The 21,677-nt window shown below is 44.9% G+C and overlaps 1 protein-coding gene across 1 annotated transcript in view; it reads right to left on the bottom strand.

Annotated features, from left to right (window-relative positions):
- Positions 1-21,677, bottom strand: part of LOC126141542 (irregular chiasm C-roughest protein-like) — a 501,974-nt gene that overhangs the window by 109,952 nt on the left and 370,345 nt on the right. Inside the window, exon 4 of the mRNA XM_049915255.1 lies at positions 3,265-3,484. Within this exon, the coding sequence (XP_049771212.1) occupies positions 3,265-3,484 (220 nt within the window). The remainder of the gene's footprint in view (positions 1-3,264; positions 3,485-21,677) is intronic.

Consider the following 21,677-nt stretch of genomic DNA (forward strand, 5'->3'; position numbering starts at 1 on the left):
GTTCCATGATCCTCGATTTCCTTTTGTTGATGTTCATCTTATATCCTCCTTTCAAGACACTGTCCATTCCGTTCAGCTGCTCTTCCAAGTCCTGTGCTGTGTCTGACAGAATTACAATGTCATCGGCGAACCTAAAAGTTGTTTTTTTTTCTTCTCCATTGATTTTAATTCCAACTCCGAATTTTCTTTTGTTTCCTTTACTGCTTGCTCAATATACAGATTGAATAACATTGGGAAGAGACTACAACCATGTCTCACTCCCTTCCCAACCACTGCTTCCCTTTCATGCCCCTCGACTCTTTTAACTGCCATTTGGTTTCTGTACAAATTGTAAATACCCTTTCGCTCCCTGTGTTTTACTCCTGCCAACTTTAGAATTTGATAGAGTGTATTCCAGTCAACATTGTCGAAAGCTTTCTCTAAGTCTACAAATGCTACAAACGTAGGTTTGCATTTCCCTAATCTATTTTCTAAGATAAGTCGAGGGGTCAGTATTACCTCACGTGTCCCAACATTGCTACGGAATCCAAACTGATCCTCCCGGAGGTCGGCTTCTACCAGTTTTTCCATTCGTCTGTAAAGATTTCGTGTTAGTATTTTGCAGCCGTGGCTTATTAAAGTGACCGGTAATTTTCACTTCTGTCAAATCCGCCTTTCCTTGGGATTCGAATTGTTATATTCTTCTTGAAGTCTGAGAGTATTTCGCTTGTCTCATACATCTTGCTCACTAGATGGAAGAGTTTGGTTAGGCCTGCCTCTCCCAAGGCTGTCAGTAGTTGTAATGGAATGTGGCCTACTCCCGGGGCCTTGTTTCGACTTAGGTATTTCAGTGCGCTGTCAAACTCTTCACGCAGTATCATATCTCTCATTTCATCTTCATCTACATTCTCTTCCATTTCTATAATATTGTCCTCAAGAACATCGCCCTTGTCTAGACCTTTATATACTCCTTCCAGCTTTCTGCATTCCCTTCTTTGCTTCGAACTGTATTTCCATCTGAGCTCTTGACATTCATACAATTGCTTGTCTTTTCTCCAAAGGTCTCTTTAATTTTCCTGTATTCAGTATCTTCTTACCCCTAGTGATATGCGCCTCTACATCCTTACATTTGTCCTTTAGCCATCCCTGCTTAGCCATTTTGCACTTCCTGTGAATCTGATTTTTCAGACGTTTGTATTGCTTTTTGCCTGCTTCATTTACTGCATTTTTGTATTTTCTCCTTTCTTCAATTAAATTCATTATATCTTCTATTACCCAAGGTTTTTTACTAGCCATCGGCTTTTTACGTACTTTATCCTTCGGTGCCTTCACTATTTCATCTCTCAAAGCTACCCATTTTTCTTCTACTGTGTTCCTGTCCCCCATTTTTGTCAATAGTTCCCTAATGCTCTCCCTGAAGCTCCCTAGTTCTTTCAGTTTGTGCAGGTCACATCCCCTCAGATCCCCACCTTTTTGTAGTTTCTTCAGTTTTAATGTATAGTTCATAACCAATAGATTGTGAGCAGAGTCCACATCTGCCGCTGGAAATGTCTTACAGTTTAATACCTGGTTCCTGAATCTCTGTCTTACAATTATACAATCTGTCTGAGACCTTTCTTCCTCCATGTATAGAACCTTCTTTCACAATTTATGTAGGTTACCAATAAACAACAAGTGCTAACAAGATAAAAACTGTGTGCCGGACCGAGACTCGAACTCGGGACCTTTGCCTTTCACGGGCAAGTGCTCTAGCAAATAAGCTACCGAAGCATGACTCACGCCCCGTCCTCACAGCTTTACTTCTGCCAGAACCTCGTCTCCTACCTTCCAAACTTTACAGAAGCTCTCTTGCGAACCTTGCAGAACTAGCACTCCTGAAAGAAAGGATATTGCGGAGACAAGGCTTAGCCACAGCCTGGGGGATGTTTCTAGAATGAAATTTTCACTGTACGGCGGAGTGTGCGCTGATATGAAACTTGCTGGCCGATTAAAACTGTGTGCCGGACCGAGACTCGAGCTCGGGACCTTTGCCTTTCGCGAGCAAGTGCTCTACCATCTGAGCTACCGAAGCACGACTCACCCCAGGCACTCACTCACAGCTTTATTTCTGCTACTACCTCGTCTCCTACCTTCCAAACTTTACAGAAGCTCTCGTGCGAATCTTGCAGAACTAGCACTCCTGAAAGAAAGGATATTGCGGAGACATGGCTCAGCCACAGCCTGGGGGATGTTTCCAGAATGAGATTTTCACTCTGCAGCGGAGTGTGCGCTGATATGAAACTTGCTGGCAGATTAAAACTGTGTGCCCGACCGAGACTCAAACTCGGGACCTATGGCTTTCGCGGGCAAGTGCTCTACCAACTGAGCTACTCAAGCACGACTCACGATCCGACCTCGCAGCTTCATAGTTTTAATCTGCCAGGAAGTTCCATATCAGCGAACACTCCGCTGCAGAGTGAAAATAATATTCTGGAAACATCCCCAAGGCTGTGGCTAAGCCATGTCTCCGCAATATCCTTTCTTTCAGGAGTGGTAGTTCTGCAGGTTCGCAGGAGAGCTTCTGTAAAGTTTGGAAGGTAGGAGACGAGGTACTGGAAGAAGGGACTGCAACGACAAAACAGACTTGGCCAGCCCAGTGCCAGGGGCACGCTCACATGGGTTTAGCTCAGTGATCAGGCCTCACAATAGTAGGTTTATAACATCAACTGGCACACCTGTAATCGTTGCAGAACATAATAGAATAATAGAATAGTCGAACATAATAACCTTGTCCATAAGTTAGACAGTTACTAAAAAAAAGTAGATCTTGCTGTATTAAAAGTAGTATAATACTTAGACCCACTAATTATTAAGGTAGTGGGTTACTTTCTGTATTTCTTATAGATTTGTATTGTATTGTGTTAATAAAGAATTTAAAAAAAAAAAAAAAAAAAAGAAGTGAAGCTCTGAGTACTGGGCGTGAGTCGTGCTTCGGTAGCTCAGTTGGTAGAGCACTTGCCCGCGAAAGGCAAAGGTCCCGAGTTCGAGTCACGGTTTGGCACACAGTTTTAATCTGCCAGGAAGTTTCATATCAGCGCACACTCCGCTGTAGAGTGAAAACTTAATTCTAGCTAACAAGATAGTTTCATACGCGGCGACAGGTGCCGGCCCACAAAGTCAGTATTGGCTCTTAAGTGAAAATGTTTGACGCCAGCTGCTCTAGCGACTAGAGGCGGCGTTGCACGGTAGCAGCGTGGTGGCCCCCGCGGGTGACTTTCACCATCGCGTGCGCCTGTCTGTACTGACCGACGACGGTGAGGCGGACGCGGAAGACGGCGGGCGGGTGCGCCGACACCTGGCACTCGTAGTCGCCCTGGTCGCGCTCCGCCGCCGCGCGGATGCGCAGCCGCCAGTCGCCCTGGCGCGGCTCGTAGCTCAGCTCGTAGCGCTCGTCCGCGCTGTACGTGTGCGGCCCGAACGTCAGCAGCTGCAGGCCGCCGCCCTCCTCGCGCCGCATCCACGACACCTGCCGGACAGAGGACAGAGGCTGACACGTGGCGGAGGTGGTGCAGTTGGTGGCACCCCAGCTGGTAGCTCCACTTACCCACCTGTTCAATGAATGTCTCAGGCAGGAAAGATTGCCGAAAATCTGGGAAGTCGCCAATGAGATAATTATTGAGAAACGCCCTGATAAAGACCCAACTGAAGCTAAGTCCTATAGACCTATTTGCTTATTAGACGTGTCTGGAAAACTCCTAGAGAAATTGCTAGCTGACAGACTGACTACACACCAAGTGCTGTGCGGGATGAGCAGCAGGCAGTTCGGCTTCAGGCCAGGACGATCGGCAACTGATGCAACTGATGAGGTCTGCGGCCGGTTGAATATTTAAACAGTTATTGCCCCCAAAACTGTAACAACTGACCCAAAACTTTGGCAAATTTCCCCAAAATTATGTCGATTTTCCCCCAAAGTAGTAACATATTGTCTCAGAACTTTAACAAATTGCCTCAAAATTATAGTAAATTGTTTAGCAATATTGTAAAATTTTGCCCTCTGTACTGTCTCATCTTTTAAAATTCGTCTCATTAAATATTTTTCCTCTCTCTTTGCCCCCTCATTAATTTTCATCCCACATAAATTTGGGTGCTCGGAAAATATTTATACAGACCACTGTAGATTTCCTGTCTTCCCTTCGGTGCTTTATCATTAAATATCATCTCAGACTATTTAAAAAGTACCCCAGATTTTTGCACCATATATGGAACATGTGTAAACACTTGAGACACACACACTCACACACACAAACACACACACACACACACACACAAGTGGCATGCCCACCATATGCAAGAGAAAGAGTGAGAGAGCGCGTTCAGTGTGTAGAGCTACTTCCACACACCACAGCTGCGCTGCTAACAGAAGAGAAATAATGTATTTCAATTTGCTAACGTTATGTCACATGAAGCACAAATTACAGGAGAAATGACAAGGAATGGAACTCAAAAAAAAGTACCCTGCATATAAAATTGGCATCATGGTCGACACCAGTGGCGCCTTTTACAACCTGTGGTGGCCTTCACTCTTCTCCTCCTTGTGGGAGGAAAGAGTGTCCAGGGCCGCTATATGGTTGCCTGAGGAGCTACTGTGAGGATCGGCAGGCTTAGCTATCATGCCCTAGCGGTAAAATAGGATAAACCTTAACAAAGAGATGTCCCCAGGCTTCCGTATTAGGTCCCCTATTCTGAGACATCCACATGGAGCCATTTCTGAACAACATGCAACACAGTGAAGAGGTGCTAGAGGTGATAGCCTACGCTGATGACCTCCTCCTGTTTGTTGGTGGCAGGAGCCGCGCAGACATTGAGCCGAAAATAGAGAGGGCCGTAGAAAAACTTGAATTGTGGTGCCGAAATACCCAGATGTCAATTTCACCAACAAAATCAACTTACCTTCTTCAATTTTGGTAAACATTTTTGGAATACAGTGATCAATAGATTATTATATTTAAACTAAAGTTCATTAGTGATCACAACCCTTGTGTCACAACAATATAGGTAACCGGTTTCGGTTATATTTATATAAGCATCTTGAGACACATGGCTTCCTAGGAGGATGAGGGCGGAGCTCTCCTCAGCTGCTACGTAGACTTCGTAGCAGCTGAGGAGCGCTGACTACCATCCTCCAAGGAAGCCATGGGTCTCAAGATGCTTATATACACTCCTGGAAATGGAAAAAAGAACACATTGACACCGGTGTGTCAGACCCACCATACTTGCTCCGGACACTGCGAGAGGGCTGTACAAGCAATGATCACACGCACGGCACAGCGGACACACCAGGAACCGCGGTGTTGGCCGTCGAATGGCCCTAGCTGCGCAGCATTTGTGCACCGCCGCCGTCAGTGTCAGCCAATTTGCCGTGGCATACGGAGCTCCATCGCAGTCTTTAACACTGGTAGCATGCCGCGACAGCGTGGACGTGAACCGTATGTGCAGTTGACGGACTTTGAGCGAGGGCGTATAGTGGGCATGCGGGAGGCCGGGTGAACGTACCACCGAATAGCTCAACACGTGGGGCGTGAGGTCTCCACAGTACATCGATGTTGTCACCAGTGGTCGGCGGAAGGTGCACGTGCCCGTCGACCTGGGACCGGACCGCAGCGACGCACGGATGCACGCCAAGACCGTAGGATCCTACGCAGTGCCGTAGGGGACCGCACCGCCACTTCCCAGCAAATTAGGGACACTGTTGCTCCTGGGGTATCGGCGAGGACCATTCGCAACCGCCTCCATGAAGCTGGGCTACGGTCCCGCACACCTTTAGCCCGTCTTCCGCTCACGCCCCAACATCGTGCAGCCCGCCTCCAGTGGTGTCGCGACAGGCGTGAATGGAGGGACGAATGGAGACGTGTCGTCTTCAGCGATGAGAGTCGCTTCTGCCTTGGTGCCAATGATGGTCGTATGCATGTTTGGCGCCATGCAGGTGAGCGCCACATTCAGGACTGCATACGACCGAGGCACACAGGGCCAACACCCGGCTTCATGGTGTGGGGAGCGATCTCCTACACTGGCCGTACACCACTGGTGATCGTCGAGGGGACACTGAATAGTGTACGGTACATCCAAACCGTCATCGAACCCATCGTTCTACCATTCCTAGACCGGCAAGGGAACTTGCTGTTCCAACAGGACAATGCACGTCCGCATGTATCCCGTGCCACCCAACGTGCTCTAGAAGGTGTAAGTCAACTATCCTGGCCAGCAAGATCTCCGGATCTGTCCCCCATTGAGCATGTTTGGGACTGGATGAAGCGTCGTCTCACGCGGTCTGCACGTCCAGCACGAACGCTGGTCCAACTGAGGCGCCAGGTGGAAATGGCATGGCAAGCCGTTCCACAGGACTACATCCAGCATCTCTACGATCGTCTCCATGGGAGAATAGCAGCCTGCATTGCTGCGAAAGGTGGATATACACTGTACTAGTGCCGACATTGTGCATGCTCTGTTGCCTGTGTCTATGTGCCTGTGGCTCTGTCAGCGTGATCATGTGATGTATCTGACCCCAGGAATGTGTCAATAAAGTTTCCCCTTCCTGGGACAATGAATTCACGGTGTTCTTATTTCAATTTCCAGGAGCGTAAATATAACCGAAACCGCTCACCTATGTTGTTGAAACTTAAGTGTTGTGATCAATACTGAACTTTAGTTAGAATATAACTTACCTTCTGCTAAAAGGACAGCTAGTGAGAAATTCTACTGTGACAATTGAGGGCTCACGAGTCCTTAGGCGGCGTGAGACACGCTACTTCAGCATTATCATCGATGGAAGGTGGAACTTCGGAAGGCACATTGGATCCGTGACCCAAAGGGCGTTACAAGTACTTGATAAACTCATCTCTGTAGGTCATAAAAGATTTCACCTTCCCCCTCACATGATAAAATTGTACAACAATAGCATACTAACGTCAATAGTGGGTTACGGCTCGGGAGTCTGGGCACACAGGCTCACCAGGCTGGTGCCCGCCATGACGGTAGAAGAGTGCAGAGAAACATGTTGATAAGGTCTGTGGGGGTATGCAGGACATCTCCAGGGGGCCCCCTATTAATAATAATGGGGCTCTGTCCTCTGGACATCACAATTAGGGAGCTAGCAGCATGGTATTGGGCTAAGAAAGATGATGATATGAAAATATAAGACATTTTGGGAGTTCGGGTTAGATACAAGGGTGAGATAAGGAAAAGAGGCAAAGAACTATGGCAGGATTCACGGGAAATGGACTAATCTGGCAGAAGAACTTTCCAATTCTTACCAAATGTAAAGGAAAGGCTACGTATGGGGTATTTTGAGCCTACCCGGCATTTGATCTATTTTTTCACTCGTATGGGGTGTTTTGAGCTAACCCGGGGTGTGATCCATTTTTTCACTGGTCATGGGCACTATCCGATATATTTATGCCGGTTTGGGAAGAGGGCTACGCCCGAGTGTGAGTGTGGCGCATCCGAGGGCACTCCCGACCATGTGGTTTTCCGAGCGCCCCCTTTCCGATGATGTAGCATCTACATTACAACAGCAACTACCAAACAACGACACACACGACTTGCTGAGACACGAGGAGACTTCGCAAACCTTGAATAATCTGGCTACCGAGGTATCACGGACTTAACGTAGTTGGGTTAGTAGGATTTAGAAATAGAAAACGGAATAGGAACCTGCAGAGATCAGTAATTTTGGCCTGCCCAGTGTAAGGGGCACGCATATCGCGGTTAGCTCGATGAGCACGGCATTGCAGTAGGTTTATACTCACACTGACACACCTGTCACGCTGTAGGCAGTTGAGATTAGCTACAAGTAGGTGTTAATGTGTACAGCGTAACCTGTACTGTCTGTAGTTCACAAGTAAAATGTAATTAGCTGCAAATAGCAACAATGTAACACTTAGGACCCACTAACCATTAAGGTGGTGTGTTACATTTGTATAATTAGGGGAACTAGGGGCGGAGCGGGATATTTAATGTTTAAAAATTTCTATAAAATAAGGTAACACAAGGAAACACTTCTTAAAGCGATAAAAAACACGTACCTCATTTTAAAATCACTTAAAACAAGACATTTTGCATTTTTTACAATTTTTCAAAGAAAGTCTTGCATATTTCTCGTTCCGCCCCACCCATGGGGCAGAATGGGATAAGGATATTTTTTGTAAGATTTTTGCATAAATTTTGAATCTGAATTAGGAATATCGTATTAAACTATGACAAAATGTTGTATGACAGGCAATTCAGACTAAGGAATGTGTAATTTAAACAATTAAAAAGTCATTCTTCAAAATAAGAAAATATTTTAATGTCATTCTGATAAATGTACAATTCTTAATAACCACCAAGCCACTAACTACTAGGCCTTTCGACAATAGTCACAAATCAGTATTTCTTCTCCATCTTCACTTATGCCAGCACATGGATTTTGTGCCCACTCTGGCATGTGACCCAGCCCTCATTACAAACGGAGTTGAAGTCCCCACTGTGGAGACACTCAGCATCCTCTCTCTCTGATTCTCTCTGGTCCATCATCTTCATCCTTTTATATTTCTTAAGGTCTTTGATGTCCTCTGTTTTGGTTTTTATGGGAGTACAGTTTGATATTTTTGCCTTAAGTTGCATTGCACATGACGTATCTGTTCTGACATTGTTTATATTTGTGCCTCCTCCTCCTGTAGGCCTACTTTACGTGTGACAGCATTCTGCAATTCCTTCTTATAAGGAGAATCTGTTGATACGACGGTTTTTCCTTTTCTCTTGTAGTCCGCCGAGAATTTTGACAGATTAGTGGGATTGGAATGACAGCCTCGGGCGATATCTGGAAAGCTGAGTTGTTCGGCGAACATAGCTGGTTGGGAGAGTCTGGCATCCATGAACATCCAAGCTGGGTTTGCTATCTACTTGCATCAAAATATGACGGGGCAGAAAGGGACACTATCCCATTCTGCCCCGTCTCGTTCCGCCCCATGAGCACTTTTGAGGTTAACAACTTTTAAGGACTGTAATAACTGACATATTTAAACGCATTAAATAACTAAAGTATAACATATGCCATGCACTTTAAGGGAATGTGTCATTTTAGTGTACACAATTAACAATTATCAGCTTACCTGGTGTTGAAATTCACCAAACGTTAGAACAACGCCAGCAGTAACGTCACGGACAACAATTCACTTAGATCTCGCACTTCAAACTAAATCCGAATGGCTGCCCTCACTTCCATTCGGAGAAATAGTTATATGCCCATACAACAGGTTGCAAAACTGTCCAGTCTAGAAAATAGCAATTTCCCATTGTGCCCCGCTATCCCGTTCTGCCCCAAGTTCCCCTGTAATGTATTGTGAATAAAGAATAAAAAAAAAAAAAACAGGTAACAGTCGTCTTAGGCTACACGTCCGATCAAAAGGATCGGCACAACTAGTAGTACACATTAAAATGGGCATAAAATAAGAATGGTTCAGACAGAAGGGTCAAGGAGGACATCGCAAGTAATTTCTGTGTGTCCATCCTTTTGACTGTGACTACGACCGTTGAGTATTGTAAGAAAATGAAACATCTACAACTGTCCTTATGATGACATTTACTGTGCAGCTACCAATTTCGGCGCTTCAATGCACCATCTTTTGGCCTTAGTTGATGTTGAAGGAGTTATCACAATCCACATATATGACGCATTAGTGACAAACATAAATCAAAATATCCACGGGTGTACTGCCGGTCTACAGTGTCCAACGGGCACAATATTTCGGCTATCATACATGTCGCCATCATCAGGTGAACTGACGGACTAAGCTCCTGTGAACGTGCCGGCACGGAGATCCGTACGCTATGGCTGCTCAGGGGGAACTGGGTTCGGTCCCGGCGGCGGCCGATTTAAATACCCTCAGCCCGCGACGCGCTCACTCCGCCGCCCGCGCCCGGCGCCACGGTCGCGCGGTTGAACAGAATGCGACGGCGTCTGAGACGACGTCGCAGTGATGGCTCTGTCCGCCGTGGTCGTCACAACTATACGTTTGCTCGATTTACTCTTGATTAACCCAATCGCTGGTTCCCAAGCCTTGCTAAGATTACGGCCACAGTCACGGTTCATGAGGTCGTCATTGGTGCGAATTTCGATGGCCTCTCTAACAACGCTGTCCCAGTATCTCGACGTCTGTACCAGAATCCTCGAGCGTTCATACTCCATAGCGTGATTTTCCGACAAACAATGTTGAGCGACCGACGCTTTGCTCGGATACATCAGTCGAGTGTGCCTCTGTTGTTCACGGCATCGATCCTCGAAGGTACGCTTCGTCTGACCATATTACGACTTGCCACATTGACACGGAATCTGGTACACGCCGGACTTCCTCAAACCGAGATCATCTTTGGCGCTCCCCACCAGTGCACGGGTTTTATTCGGAGGACAGAACACAGTTCCGACCCGGTGTTTCTTCTAAATGCGGGCGATTTTCCTCGAGAGTGCGCCTGTATATGGAATAAACGCAGCGCCTACCTCCTACCTCGTGATTTCATCCATCTCCACAGGTTGTGCTGTAGTGGGTGGGCGGAGAGCACTTAGAACTACTTAAACCTAACTAACCTAAGGACATCACACACATCCATGCCCAAGGCAGGATTCGAACTTGCGACCGTAGCGGTCACGCGGTTCCAAACTGAAGCGCTTAGAACCGCACGGCCACACCGGCCGGCGCAGTTACTTAAAATAATTTTCCAACGGCATAAAATTCATGTTTACCTTTAAATGAAGTAGTTTTAAAACAAATTTTAAAAGTCAGTAAATTATGTAAGCGGAGTAGAGCTTTGTTAAGGGGAGAACTGTGTTCTGAGCATGTCACAGGCTGAAGACGGAGAGATGAGGGGTAGAAGCGTGAAGGTGTACAGGATGCCCAACAACCAATTTCCGCCCTAGCAGCGTAGAAAAGTGTGCGGACATTTATGCAGATTCTCTCCATACGAATTACTTGCGTCTGTGTTATTAGTAACTAATATCTGCAGTCTATGTAGAGTTAACGTGTTTCGTACAAAATAAACACTCCTTGCATAAGTCCGTGCACTGTGTCAGAAGTGATTGATAGGCACGCTGTGGATGATCCACATAACTTTCTGCAACACCCCACAGTTGATGCTTGTGACGTAAAAGGGTGGACAGAGAGGGTAATCCTCTGCTCCACTAGTTTACAGACCTATGATGGAGGGAAATTCATGAACACAATACGGCGACCTACTTTCCCACGCACTGCATCACCTCCCCCCCCCCCCCCACCACCACCATCGCGGTACTCCCCTGAAAGAACATTTTTTCCTCACTAACGGCTCTGCTGCACCTAGACGTCGAACACAGATTTTATACCATTTCAGAAATATTTTCAGTACTCTGCTATTTTTTCACCATCTGCAACATTTTTTGAAAATTGGTAGTTCTACAAAGAAACCAATACATCTTTCTACGAAATTTACTGCAATTTCATTTTGTATTCAGAAGCAAGTCAGCTAGAAGCTGCAGGAGTAAAAAAAAAAAAATAAATAAAAAAAAAAATCTTTAAACATTCCCCCATGACATTATCTCTGAGCTGAGTTCAAAAATTTGAGATTACACGATTTTTCCGCATATCGCATTTTTTAGTCTTCGTTATCTTTAGTGGCAATTGAAAAATCCTGCTGAAGTAAAGAACATGATATACAAATCATGATATACACTAATCTCCACTAATACATCAGAATGTTAGACAATGAAAGACCTGGGTTGAATATTAGTGACAGAGATGCGCGTTCTATGAAGGTTCCTGCATAACACAAGAAGAAACAGGATAAGGCATGAAACAATGCAAAATATACTTTAGATCAATTCCCAAAAGCAAACTATGGCGAGAAATAGGCGGAATTGTTTCACTTTGTGGAAACAGTGAGGAAAACCGACTACCGAGAACAGCACTGGTATAGACATAATCTGGAAGAAGACCTACTGGAAGATCCACAAACAAGTTGGAGAGATCAGGTGAAGGGTGATGCGAATTGAAGAGGACAAAAACAGCAGCAAATGCTGAACGATAGAATGTAAGAGTAAGCAAAAGCCTGGGAGTAGCTCTGTGAACGACTCGTATCAGGTGAAATCTTTTTGGATGAAAATGAAGAAAAATATGGGGTGTGTCCATTCTTCATGAAATGTTTCAGTGACTAATCTTCTATATCTACAAATATAAACTGAAGTATCCTACTCGCTTTTTACGTGCGGGCTGGTATCAAGAATTACAGTAGAGATTTTGATATGTTCTTGGAATTCACGGTATGGATATCACGCCATTATCTACGAGGTGCATTCAAGTTCTAAGGCCTCCGATTTTTTTTTCTCCGGACTGGAAAGAGATAGAAACATGCGCTTTGTTTTAAAATGAGGCTGCATTCATTGTCAATACGTCCCAGAGATGGCAGCACCATACGGCAGATGGAATTTTACCGCCAGCGGCGAGAATGAGAACTGTTTTAAATACTTAAAATGGCGACGTTTTCCTGACTTGAACAGCGTGCAATCTTTCGTTGTCTGAATTTGCGTGGTGTGAAACCAATTAAAATTCATCGACAGTTGAAGGGGACATGTGGTGATGGAGTTATGGATGTGTCGAAAGTGCGTTCCTGGGTGCGACAGTTTAATGAAGGCAGAACATCGTGTGACAACGAACTGAAACAACCTCGGGCTCGCACAAGCCGGTCTGACGACATGATCGAGAAAGTGGAGAGAATTGTTTTGGGGGATCGTCGAATGACTGTTGAACAGATCGCCGACAGAGTTGGCATTTCTGTGGGTTCTGTGCACACAATCCTGCATGACGACCTGAAAATGCGAAAAGTGTCATCCAGGTGGGTGCCACGAATGCTGACGGACGACCACACGGCTGCCCGTGTGGCATGTTGCCAAGCAATGTTGACGCACAACGACAGCATGAATTGGACTTTCTTTTCGTCGGTTGTGACAATGGATGAGACGTGGATGCCATTTTTCAATCCAGAAACAAAGCGCCAGTCAGCTCAATGGAAGCACACAGATTCACCGCCACCAAAAAAATTTCGGGTAACCGCCAGTGCTGAAAAAATGATGGTGTCCATGTTCTGGGACAGCGAGAGCATAATCCTTACCCATTGCGTTCCAAAGGGCATACGGTATTGATGAAAGGAAAATTTAACTGCCACCAGCGTTACGTGAATTCCATCAGCCAAGCGAATTTTGGAAGTGAAATGTGAAAGAAACTAATGCAGCATTGATTTACTTCACAGGCTTCCCCATTTAACAATGAATTAAGCTATAGTAGCTAAAGTTAATTTACTGCCTTTTCGTATTCGCTTTACATATTAATAAAAGTACTCCGTTATTAGATTATCGTTCCATTAGCCACTTACCTTCCTTTTTGTGACGGCGATGATGGAAAACTTTCCTTTTTAAAACTAACCTCTCCCATTTCCCGCAGCACTGAAGAGTGAAAAGATCTGTCTTCATGCGAATATAATACACCTCCTCGTCCATTGCAGAACTAACATTTGGTATGTACACTAATGAGTAGACTTGTAAATAATCCTTTCAAAGGAACGAAGCGTAAGTTTTGCTGAAATGAATGATGTGTAAAGGTAAACTACACTGTAGGGTATGTAATGTTTGTTCCAAATTATTAAGGCGTTCAACGAAGTTTTTTCCACATGTTAATACCAACCAGAATTTTTTCTTAACACACAAATGGGAAAAACACGTAGGTAATGTGCTTGCGCTACGAGAAATATGCTGGCAGACTGTTAGTTAAAGTTTAAATTTTTTGATCCAAAAGTATCACAAAGTATTCGAAGCTGTCCTGAAATTTCGTATAGTTGGCAGCCTTTTATATATAATCTTTCGTCCCCGGACCACTGGGCGACGAAATAATTCTTTATTTATAGGCAGTGTCGATTGAAATGAATGTCTAACTAACTTGATAAAAATGACAACACATGGAAGAAGATTCTTGAAACAAATGCAATAGAGAAGTTAGAAAAACGTGACATCTCATTTTGCGGAAAGGGTTAGATATATCTGTCGTACAGAGCTCTGTCATGTAACATATTTTACGATACATGGTAGGGAAACACTGTCGATTTATGGGTTGATTTAAAGACATAGACGTGTCACTGGTAGCGGATGTAGTTGGAAATTTTCTTCTCGACCTAACGTTTGAAGTTATATTTCGTGGTGATGGATCTTAAGATTATTCTGCTTGAGTAGTTAATTTCCATTTTTTACATTTCTCAACGAGGAAACTTGACCTTTAGCGCTCCATTCCTAATCAGCATATTGTGAAAGGAGAAGCTACGACATCAGTCTGCATGAGTAATTTCAGTACGCATTAACAATCTGAATTTAATGAGATTGATCATAGTCTTGAACTTTAGAAACTGTCTTTCGAAACAGTCAACATCATTAAATAACACACTAATGTTCTAAAAAATTATATAGCCACTGTCTCAGTAATGTTCTGAAATTCTGTTACCAGCACGTTAATTAAGTGTAGTGGTGAGCGATCACGTCATGGGGAAGAACTTCAGTTAGAGACAAAATGTTCACTAACGTTTCTTCACGACGCCAGGGCTAGCTAGCACAGTGAACTATTAGTGTGTCTCTAGGCAGAGAAAGATATTTTCAGAAGCGAATCAGGAACTTAAATTTTGCCAGGCCTGCTGCTTTTCACACACTGGATGATAAGTAACACACATTGCATATGAGAGCCAAAGAGGGCTTACAACCTTCCGCCCCTCAGAGGCTCAACCATAACATTGTATGCAGGGTGGCTCACTTAAGCATTTCAGCACAGATATCTGTGTGGAACAAATATAGGTATTGAAAAACGACTTTCACTGGTATCAATGTAAGACAGAGTTCCGAGAAAATACACTCCTGGAAATTGAAATAAGAACACCGTGAATTCATTGTCCCAGGAAGGGGAAACTTTATTGACACATTCCTGGGGTCAGATACATCACATGATCACACTGACAGAACCACAGGCACATAGACACAGGCAACAGAGCATGCACAATGTCGGCACTAGTACAGTGTATATCTACCTTTCGCAGCAATGCAGGCTGCTATTCTCCCATGGAGACGATCGTAGAGATGCTGGATGTAGTCCTGTGGAACGGCTTGCCATGCCATTTCCACCTGGCGCCTCAGTTGGACCAGCGTTCGTGCTGGACGTGCAGACCGCGTGAGACGACGCTTCATCCAGACCCAAACATGCTCAATGGGGGACAGATCCGGAGATCTTGCTGGCCAGGGTAGTTGACTTACACCTTCTAGAGCACGTTGGGTGGCACGGGATACATGCGGACGTGCATTGTCCTGTTGGAACAGCAAGTTCCCTTGCCGGTCTAGGAATGGTAGAACGATGGGTTCGATGACGGTTTGGATGTACCGTGCACTTTTCAGTGTCCCCTCGACGATCACCAGTGGTGTACGGCCAGTGTAGGAGATCGCTCCCCACACCATGATGCCGGGTGTTGGCCCTGTGTGCCTCGGTCGTATGCAGTCCTGATTGTGGCGCTCACCTGCACGGCGCCAAACACGCATACGACCATCATTGGCACCAAGGCAGAAGCGACTCTCATCGCTGAAGACGACACGTCTCCATTCGTCCCGCCTGTCGCGACACCACTGGAGGCGGGCTGCACGATGTTGGGGCGTGAGCGGAAGACGGCCTAACGGGGTGCGAGACCGTAGCCCAGCTTCATGGAGACGGTTGCGAATGGTCCTCGCCGATACCCCAGGAGCAACAGTGTCCCTAATTTGCTGGGAAGTGGCGGTGCGGTCCCCTACGGCACTGCGTAGGATCCTACGGTCTTGGCGTGCATCCGTGCGTCGCTGCGGTCCGGTCAGAGGTCGACGTGCACGTGCACCTTCCGCCGACCACTGGCGACAACATCGATGTACTGTGGAGACCTCACGCCCCACGTGTTGAGCAATTCGGCGGTACGTCCACCCGGCCTCCCGCATGCCCACTATACGCCCTCGCTCAAAGTCCGTCAACTGCACATACGGTTCACGTCCACGCTGTCGCGGCATGCTACCAGTGTTAAAGACTGCGATGGAGCTCCGTATGCCACGGCAAACTGGCTGACACTGAGGGCGGCGGTGCACAAATGCTGCGCAGCTAGCGCCATTCGACGGCCAACACCGCGGTTCCTGGTGTGTCCGCTGTGCCGTGCGTGTGATCATTGCTTGTACAGCCCTCTCGCAGTGTCCGGAGCAAGTATGGTGGGTCTGACACACCGGTGTCAATGTGTTCTTTTTTCCATTTCCAGGAGTGTAAATACTATGAGACATTCCAAAGCGTAAGCAAATATTAGTTTCAACACAAACTTAAGAATTTTTTTAAACTGAGCACCCCGTATTATTTCTTACGCAATAAGTTACATATGGCACCAATAGACATTGAAAAACGACTTTCATGAGTATGAGTGTATGACAGGACTCATAAAAGCAAATACTATCAGACGTTCTAAAACGTAATCAAATATTAGTTTCAACATAATCTTATGTTGTTTTTTAATGGAATCCCCATATTATTTCTTAGGCAATCAATAACACACACACACACACACACACACACACACACACACACACACACATATATATATATATATATATATATATATATATATATATATATATGTTTGTGTGTGTGTGTGTGTGTGTGTGTGTGTGTGTGTGTTATTGATTGCCTAAGAAATAATATATATATATATATATATATATATATATATATATATATATATGTGTGTGTGTGTGTGTGTGTGTGGTTGCATTATTAAACACAAATTGTAAAACTCATTTTGCATATAACTTCCTGGCAGATTAAAACTGTGTGCCAGACCGAGACTCGAACTGGGGACCTTTGCCTTTTTGCGGGCAAATGCAAATTTGGAAGGTAGGAGACGAGGTACTGGCTGATTTGAAGCTGCGAGGTCGGATCGTGAGTCGTGCTTGAGTAGCTCAGATGGTAGAGCACTTGTCCGCGAAAAGCAAAGGTCCCGAGTTCGAGTCTCGGTGCGACACACAGTTTTAATCTGCCAGAAAGTTTCATACCAGCGCACACTCCGCTGCCGAGTGAAAATTTCAATCTTATCACTAAGTACAGTTACGTAATTACCTTCACATACGTCGGTTTTGTTCTATTTAGAACAATGTGTCATGCCCTATGTCCTGAGAAATTCTTAATCCGCTTACAAATCTGTCTGCTAACTTCTTTTCCTCTTGACAACTAAATGCTGCCGGATTATGTGGACCAGATTACTTCGAACGCCTCCACGTGGTACTCTGGGCCTGCCTGGGTGGCATCGCCCAAAATGTCTGTCATCTTTCTCTGTCTTCCTTGTCAGGGTTTCGGGATTATTTGCACGCAAATATCATTCGGTAAACTGCCATAAGATGACACCTAAGGTCAGTATCTGACTTAGAATCGTTAATTCCTATTCCTACCAGCCATCACATCTTGTATAGTAGGCATCTAATCAAGTTGTATGCGTTGATTCCATCAACTAGCTTGCCCCTTCATTGCAACGAGAGCGCAAATTCTCGAAAGCTCGAATTTCTTTTCGAATGTGAAAGATTTGAGGAGAATTTTATACAAATATGGCTCCTTGATAACAAGAGGCTAGTGACAGCATATACGATTAACAACAGACGAAATATAGTAACTTTCTTTGTCTTCCTGCGGTACAGAATGAGTGTGCATCAAATATGCTGGTCCCTACATTATGTATCATATACGACTTATCACTTACGCTTTCCACTTCTGCCGCGAATCCAGTGAAATTAGTACTTGGAGGACAGTAAAGATCCTCCTCTACGATGGATAAAGGGAGTGAATTGACGGACAGTCTGTATTCCGACGCTTTATCAGTACGTGCTGCAGTTGTTGAAGAACGAGTTAGTACTATTAATCATGAACTCTAGAAGTAGTACACTGGATTGAAATAGACGTTATATATCATCACAATGGCGTTCCGTTGGATTGAGGTCGAGAAGCCTGCCAGGCCAATCCATTTATGGAATGTTATTGATAGCAAAAAGTTCCCTCACAGATTCTGTTTATGATAAGATGCATTGTGATGTTGATACGAACAGCCATCGTCCCAGGTAAGTTCCTCTCCTACGCTGAAGAGCCAAAGAAACGGGTACACCTGTAGGGCCCCCGTGAGCATTTAGAAGTGCCGCAACACGACGTGGCATGTACACCACTATTGTCTAAAGTATTGCTAGAGGGAACTGACACCATGAATGCTGCAGGGCTGTCCATAAGTCCGTAAGAGTACGAGCGAGTCGAGATCTCTTCTGAACAACATTTTTCAAGTCATCCTAGATATGGTCAAGAATGTTCATGTCTGGGGAGTTTGGTGGCTAGCGGAAGTGTTTAAACTCAGAATAGCGTTTCAAGAGCCACTATGTAGCAATTCAGTACGCGTGGGGTGTCGTATTGTCCTGCTGGAATTGTCCAAGTGCGCCGCATTGGACATTGGACATGAATGAATACAGGTGACCAAACAGAATGCTAACGTACGTGTCACGTGTCTGTCACAGTCGTATCTAGCCGCATGACGGGTCCTATATGATTCGAACTGCACATGTCTTACACCATTACAGAGCCTCCACCAGCTTGAACAGTCAACTACTAACATGCAAGGTCGATGGATTCATGAGGTTGTCTCCATACCCGAACACGACCATCAACTCGATACAATCTCATACGGGATTCGACCGACCACACAACATGTTTCCAGTCATCAACAGTCAGTCGGTGCTGCCGGGCCCAGGCGAGGCCTAAGGCCTTGTGTTGCGCAGTCATCAAGGGTACATTAGCGGTCTTTCGGCTCCGAAAGACCATATCGATGATATTTCGTAGAATGGTTCGCACGCGGACACTTGTTTATCGCCCAGCATTGAAATAGGCAGCAGTTTGTGGAAGGGTTGCACTTCTATCACGATGAACAATTCTTTTCAGTCGTCGTTGATCCCGTTTTCGCGGGTCTTCTACCTCCCCCTTACTAATCGGCCTATCATGCTTGAAATATAAAATATGACCATGGATCACGTGTATACGTAATGGAATTTTTCTAATTAGATAAGGCTATCATTCCCGAAGAAGTAATACCCATAAGTAGGGGGAAAGTGTACAACCGATATTTGTGATAGAAAAGTCCACTAAAAATAAAAAAAGTAATTAAACCGAACAGGGCTACAATTTGGAAAAATGAAAGTCACTTTGTGCATTCACTGACGAACAACTCTGGACAGTAAAGGGGTACCACTGACCATGAATCTAAAAGTTACACTAATGAACAAAAAGGAAATAATTACTGTCGCCAGCCCACTAGGGCGATTTACATCCAAAATCCTGTACAAGATGATGGGAAAGAAAGAGAGTTTGTCACGTTTTATGACACTAATTTGAAGTATGTAATGATTAAGAAAAGTGAGAAGTCACTTTTATGTTAAGTTGGTCATTAAATTTTGGAATAGGCAATCGAGTATTGATTTGAAAATGTCCACTTAAACTGTATGTTAGTACTGAAGTTCGTTACATGTACAATGACTTTCAGATACCTCAAAATAACATCATCAAAGAAATTTAGAGAAAGGCAAGGACTTTTTTATTTTGCAGTTACTTACTTTTCAAATTGGATTTCATATTATTGTCTGAACAACTGATCCTTTTTTACTGACTTGAACAGAATTAAATATTGGGATATGTACCAAACAGAGCAACCATGTACTCCGAGCTGTATGTAAAATAAATAAAACTTCCACACTCTTAATTTGTGCATTTTCTTTAGATTTGGATTTTTTCCAATGATAGTTTCTCAAACTTCCGTTAGCATATAAGGAAAAAAAGGAACAGAGATCCTACTTGGTAAAAATGTATGAGGGCAATGAAGACACAATCACCCTGAATTTAACTGATTATTATTTAAATAAAGTTCATTAATCAAATGACATTCAGTTGTGTTGCTTGGTTAGCCTTCAATACTTTATACCCATGAACAGTCTTACTTCAGTGCTGTGCGTGCGACGGAACACGGAGCCGACGAGGAATCTGTGTTGCTGGAACTGCTGCTGTTGTTGAAGACGGTAGCACATTGTGGGGCCACAGTTAATTACAGAAATGGGCAATCGTAATTAATACAGCCTCTTCCGCCCGTCCACTGTCCTTCCTCATGCTACTAGTCATCTGGCCGACGCGAGTACATGATGCTACAGAAATGGTACTCTCTACAGAGAGAGCCTTAACACCGCACTTCCGCACACTATAAGCGCTGGAACCCGTCTCTCGCTCTTTCCACGCGCTCTGCGCAGCAACTCCCTACCCAAAGATTTTACAACGCGCAAGCACTGCTATTATTGTTGCTAGTCGATGCAAATAACAATTCCTTTGGCTTTTTCCCAGAGCTTATAAGTTTCACAGTAAAACACAGATAAATACATTGACACGTCAACATACACGGGGATTTCGGAGCACTGCTATTATTGTTGCTAGTCGATGCAAATAACAATTCCTTTGGCTTTTTCCCAGAGCTTATAAGTTTCACAGTAAAACACAGATAAATACATTGACACGTCAACATACACGGGGATTTCGGAGATTTGATGTTTTACCGGACTCCTGATATTCATAGTACACTCATGAAATAGTCGCACGTCGCTCAGGAAAATACTTGCGCCGACTATAACACCATGTCCAAACTCACTTAAATCTTGATAACCTGCCATTTTAACAGCAGTAGCCGATCTGACAACTGCGTGAGACACTTGTTGTCTTACATAGGCGTTGTCAACCGCAGCGCTGTATTTGGCCTGTTTGAATATCTCCGTATTTGAATACGCATGCCTATATCAGTTCCTTTGGCGCTTCAGTGGATATGCAGTACAGAGTGCTGCGAAATGAGTTGATATCTTTCCACATTTATAATTTTTTTTTAGGTACATAAAGGGATCACACTCCAACCACGAAAATCACCACCATACAGCACTACTTTCAGACTTTAGGTCTGACACTGCAGATGATGGCATGTAAGGTTCTGCAGACATTTGCAAAACCCTTAAGTTTCATCACATCGGGGCTGCTTGACCGTTGTACCCCTTCCCCTGTCACTCCCTACTTACATCAGCAGTGCTTCCCCGACTGCTGATAGCAGTTTGGAACTCACGACTGATTCCTTCCGCTACTCATGAGACTTCTACAACGGATCTTCTGCGAATGGGCTGTACTGCCAGTAGTCCGACTAAATTACCATCGAGAACGTGTGTGATGTGTTGTTGAGAGGTATCGGAGCACCTCCACATACACCAGCCGGCCGTGCGGTTCTAGGCGCTACAATCTGGAACCGAGCGACCGCTACGGTCGCAGTTTCGAATCCTGCCTCGGGCATGGATGTGTGTGATGCCCTTAGGTTAGTTAGATTTAATTAGTTCTCAGTTCTAGGTGACTGATAACCTCAGAAGTTAAGTCGCACAGTACTCAGAGCTATTTGAACCACGTGCACCAGCGAGCATGCGGCAGAGGTCGCCTGCGATGTTGGAGGAATGGAGCGACATATCACAATAATTCCTAATCAAACTTGTGACCAGCATCGGCGCACATAGTAAAGCGCACACCGCGCGTCTGTTG

The sequence above is a fragment of the Schistocerca cancellata genome, unplaced genomic scaffold (assembly GCF_023864275.1).
Source record: "Schistocerca cancellata isolate TAMUIC-IGC-003103 unplaced genomic scaffold, iqSchCanc2.1 HiC_scaffold_718, whole genome shotgun sequence".
Taxonomy (NCBI): Eukaryota; Metazoa; Arthropoda; class Insecta; order Orthoptera; family Acrididae; genus Schistocerca; species Schistocerca cancellata.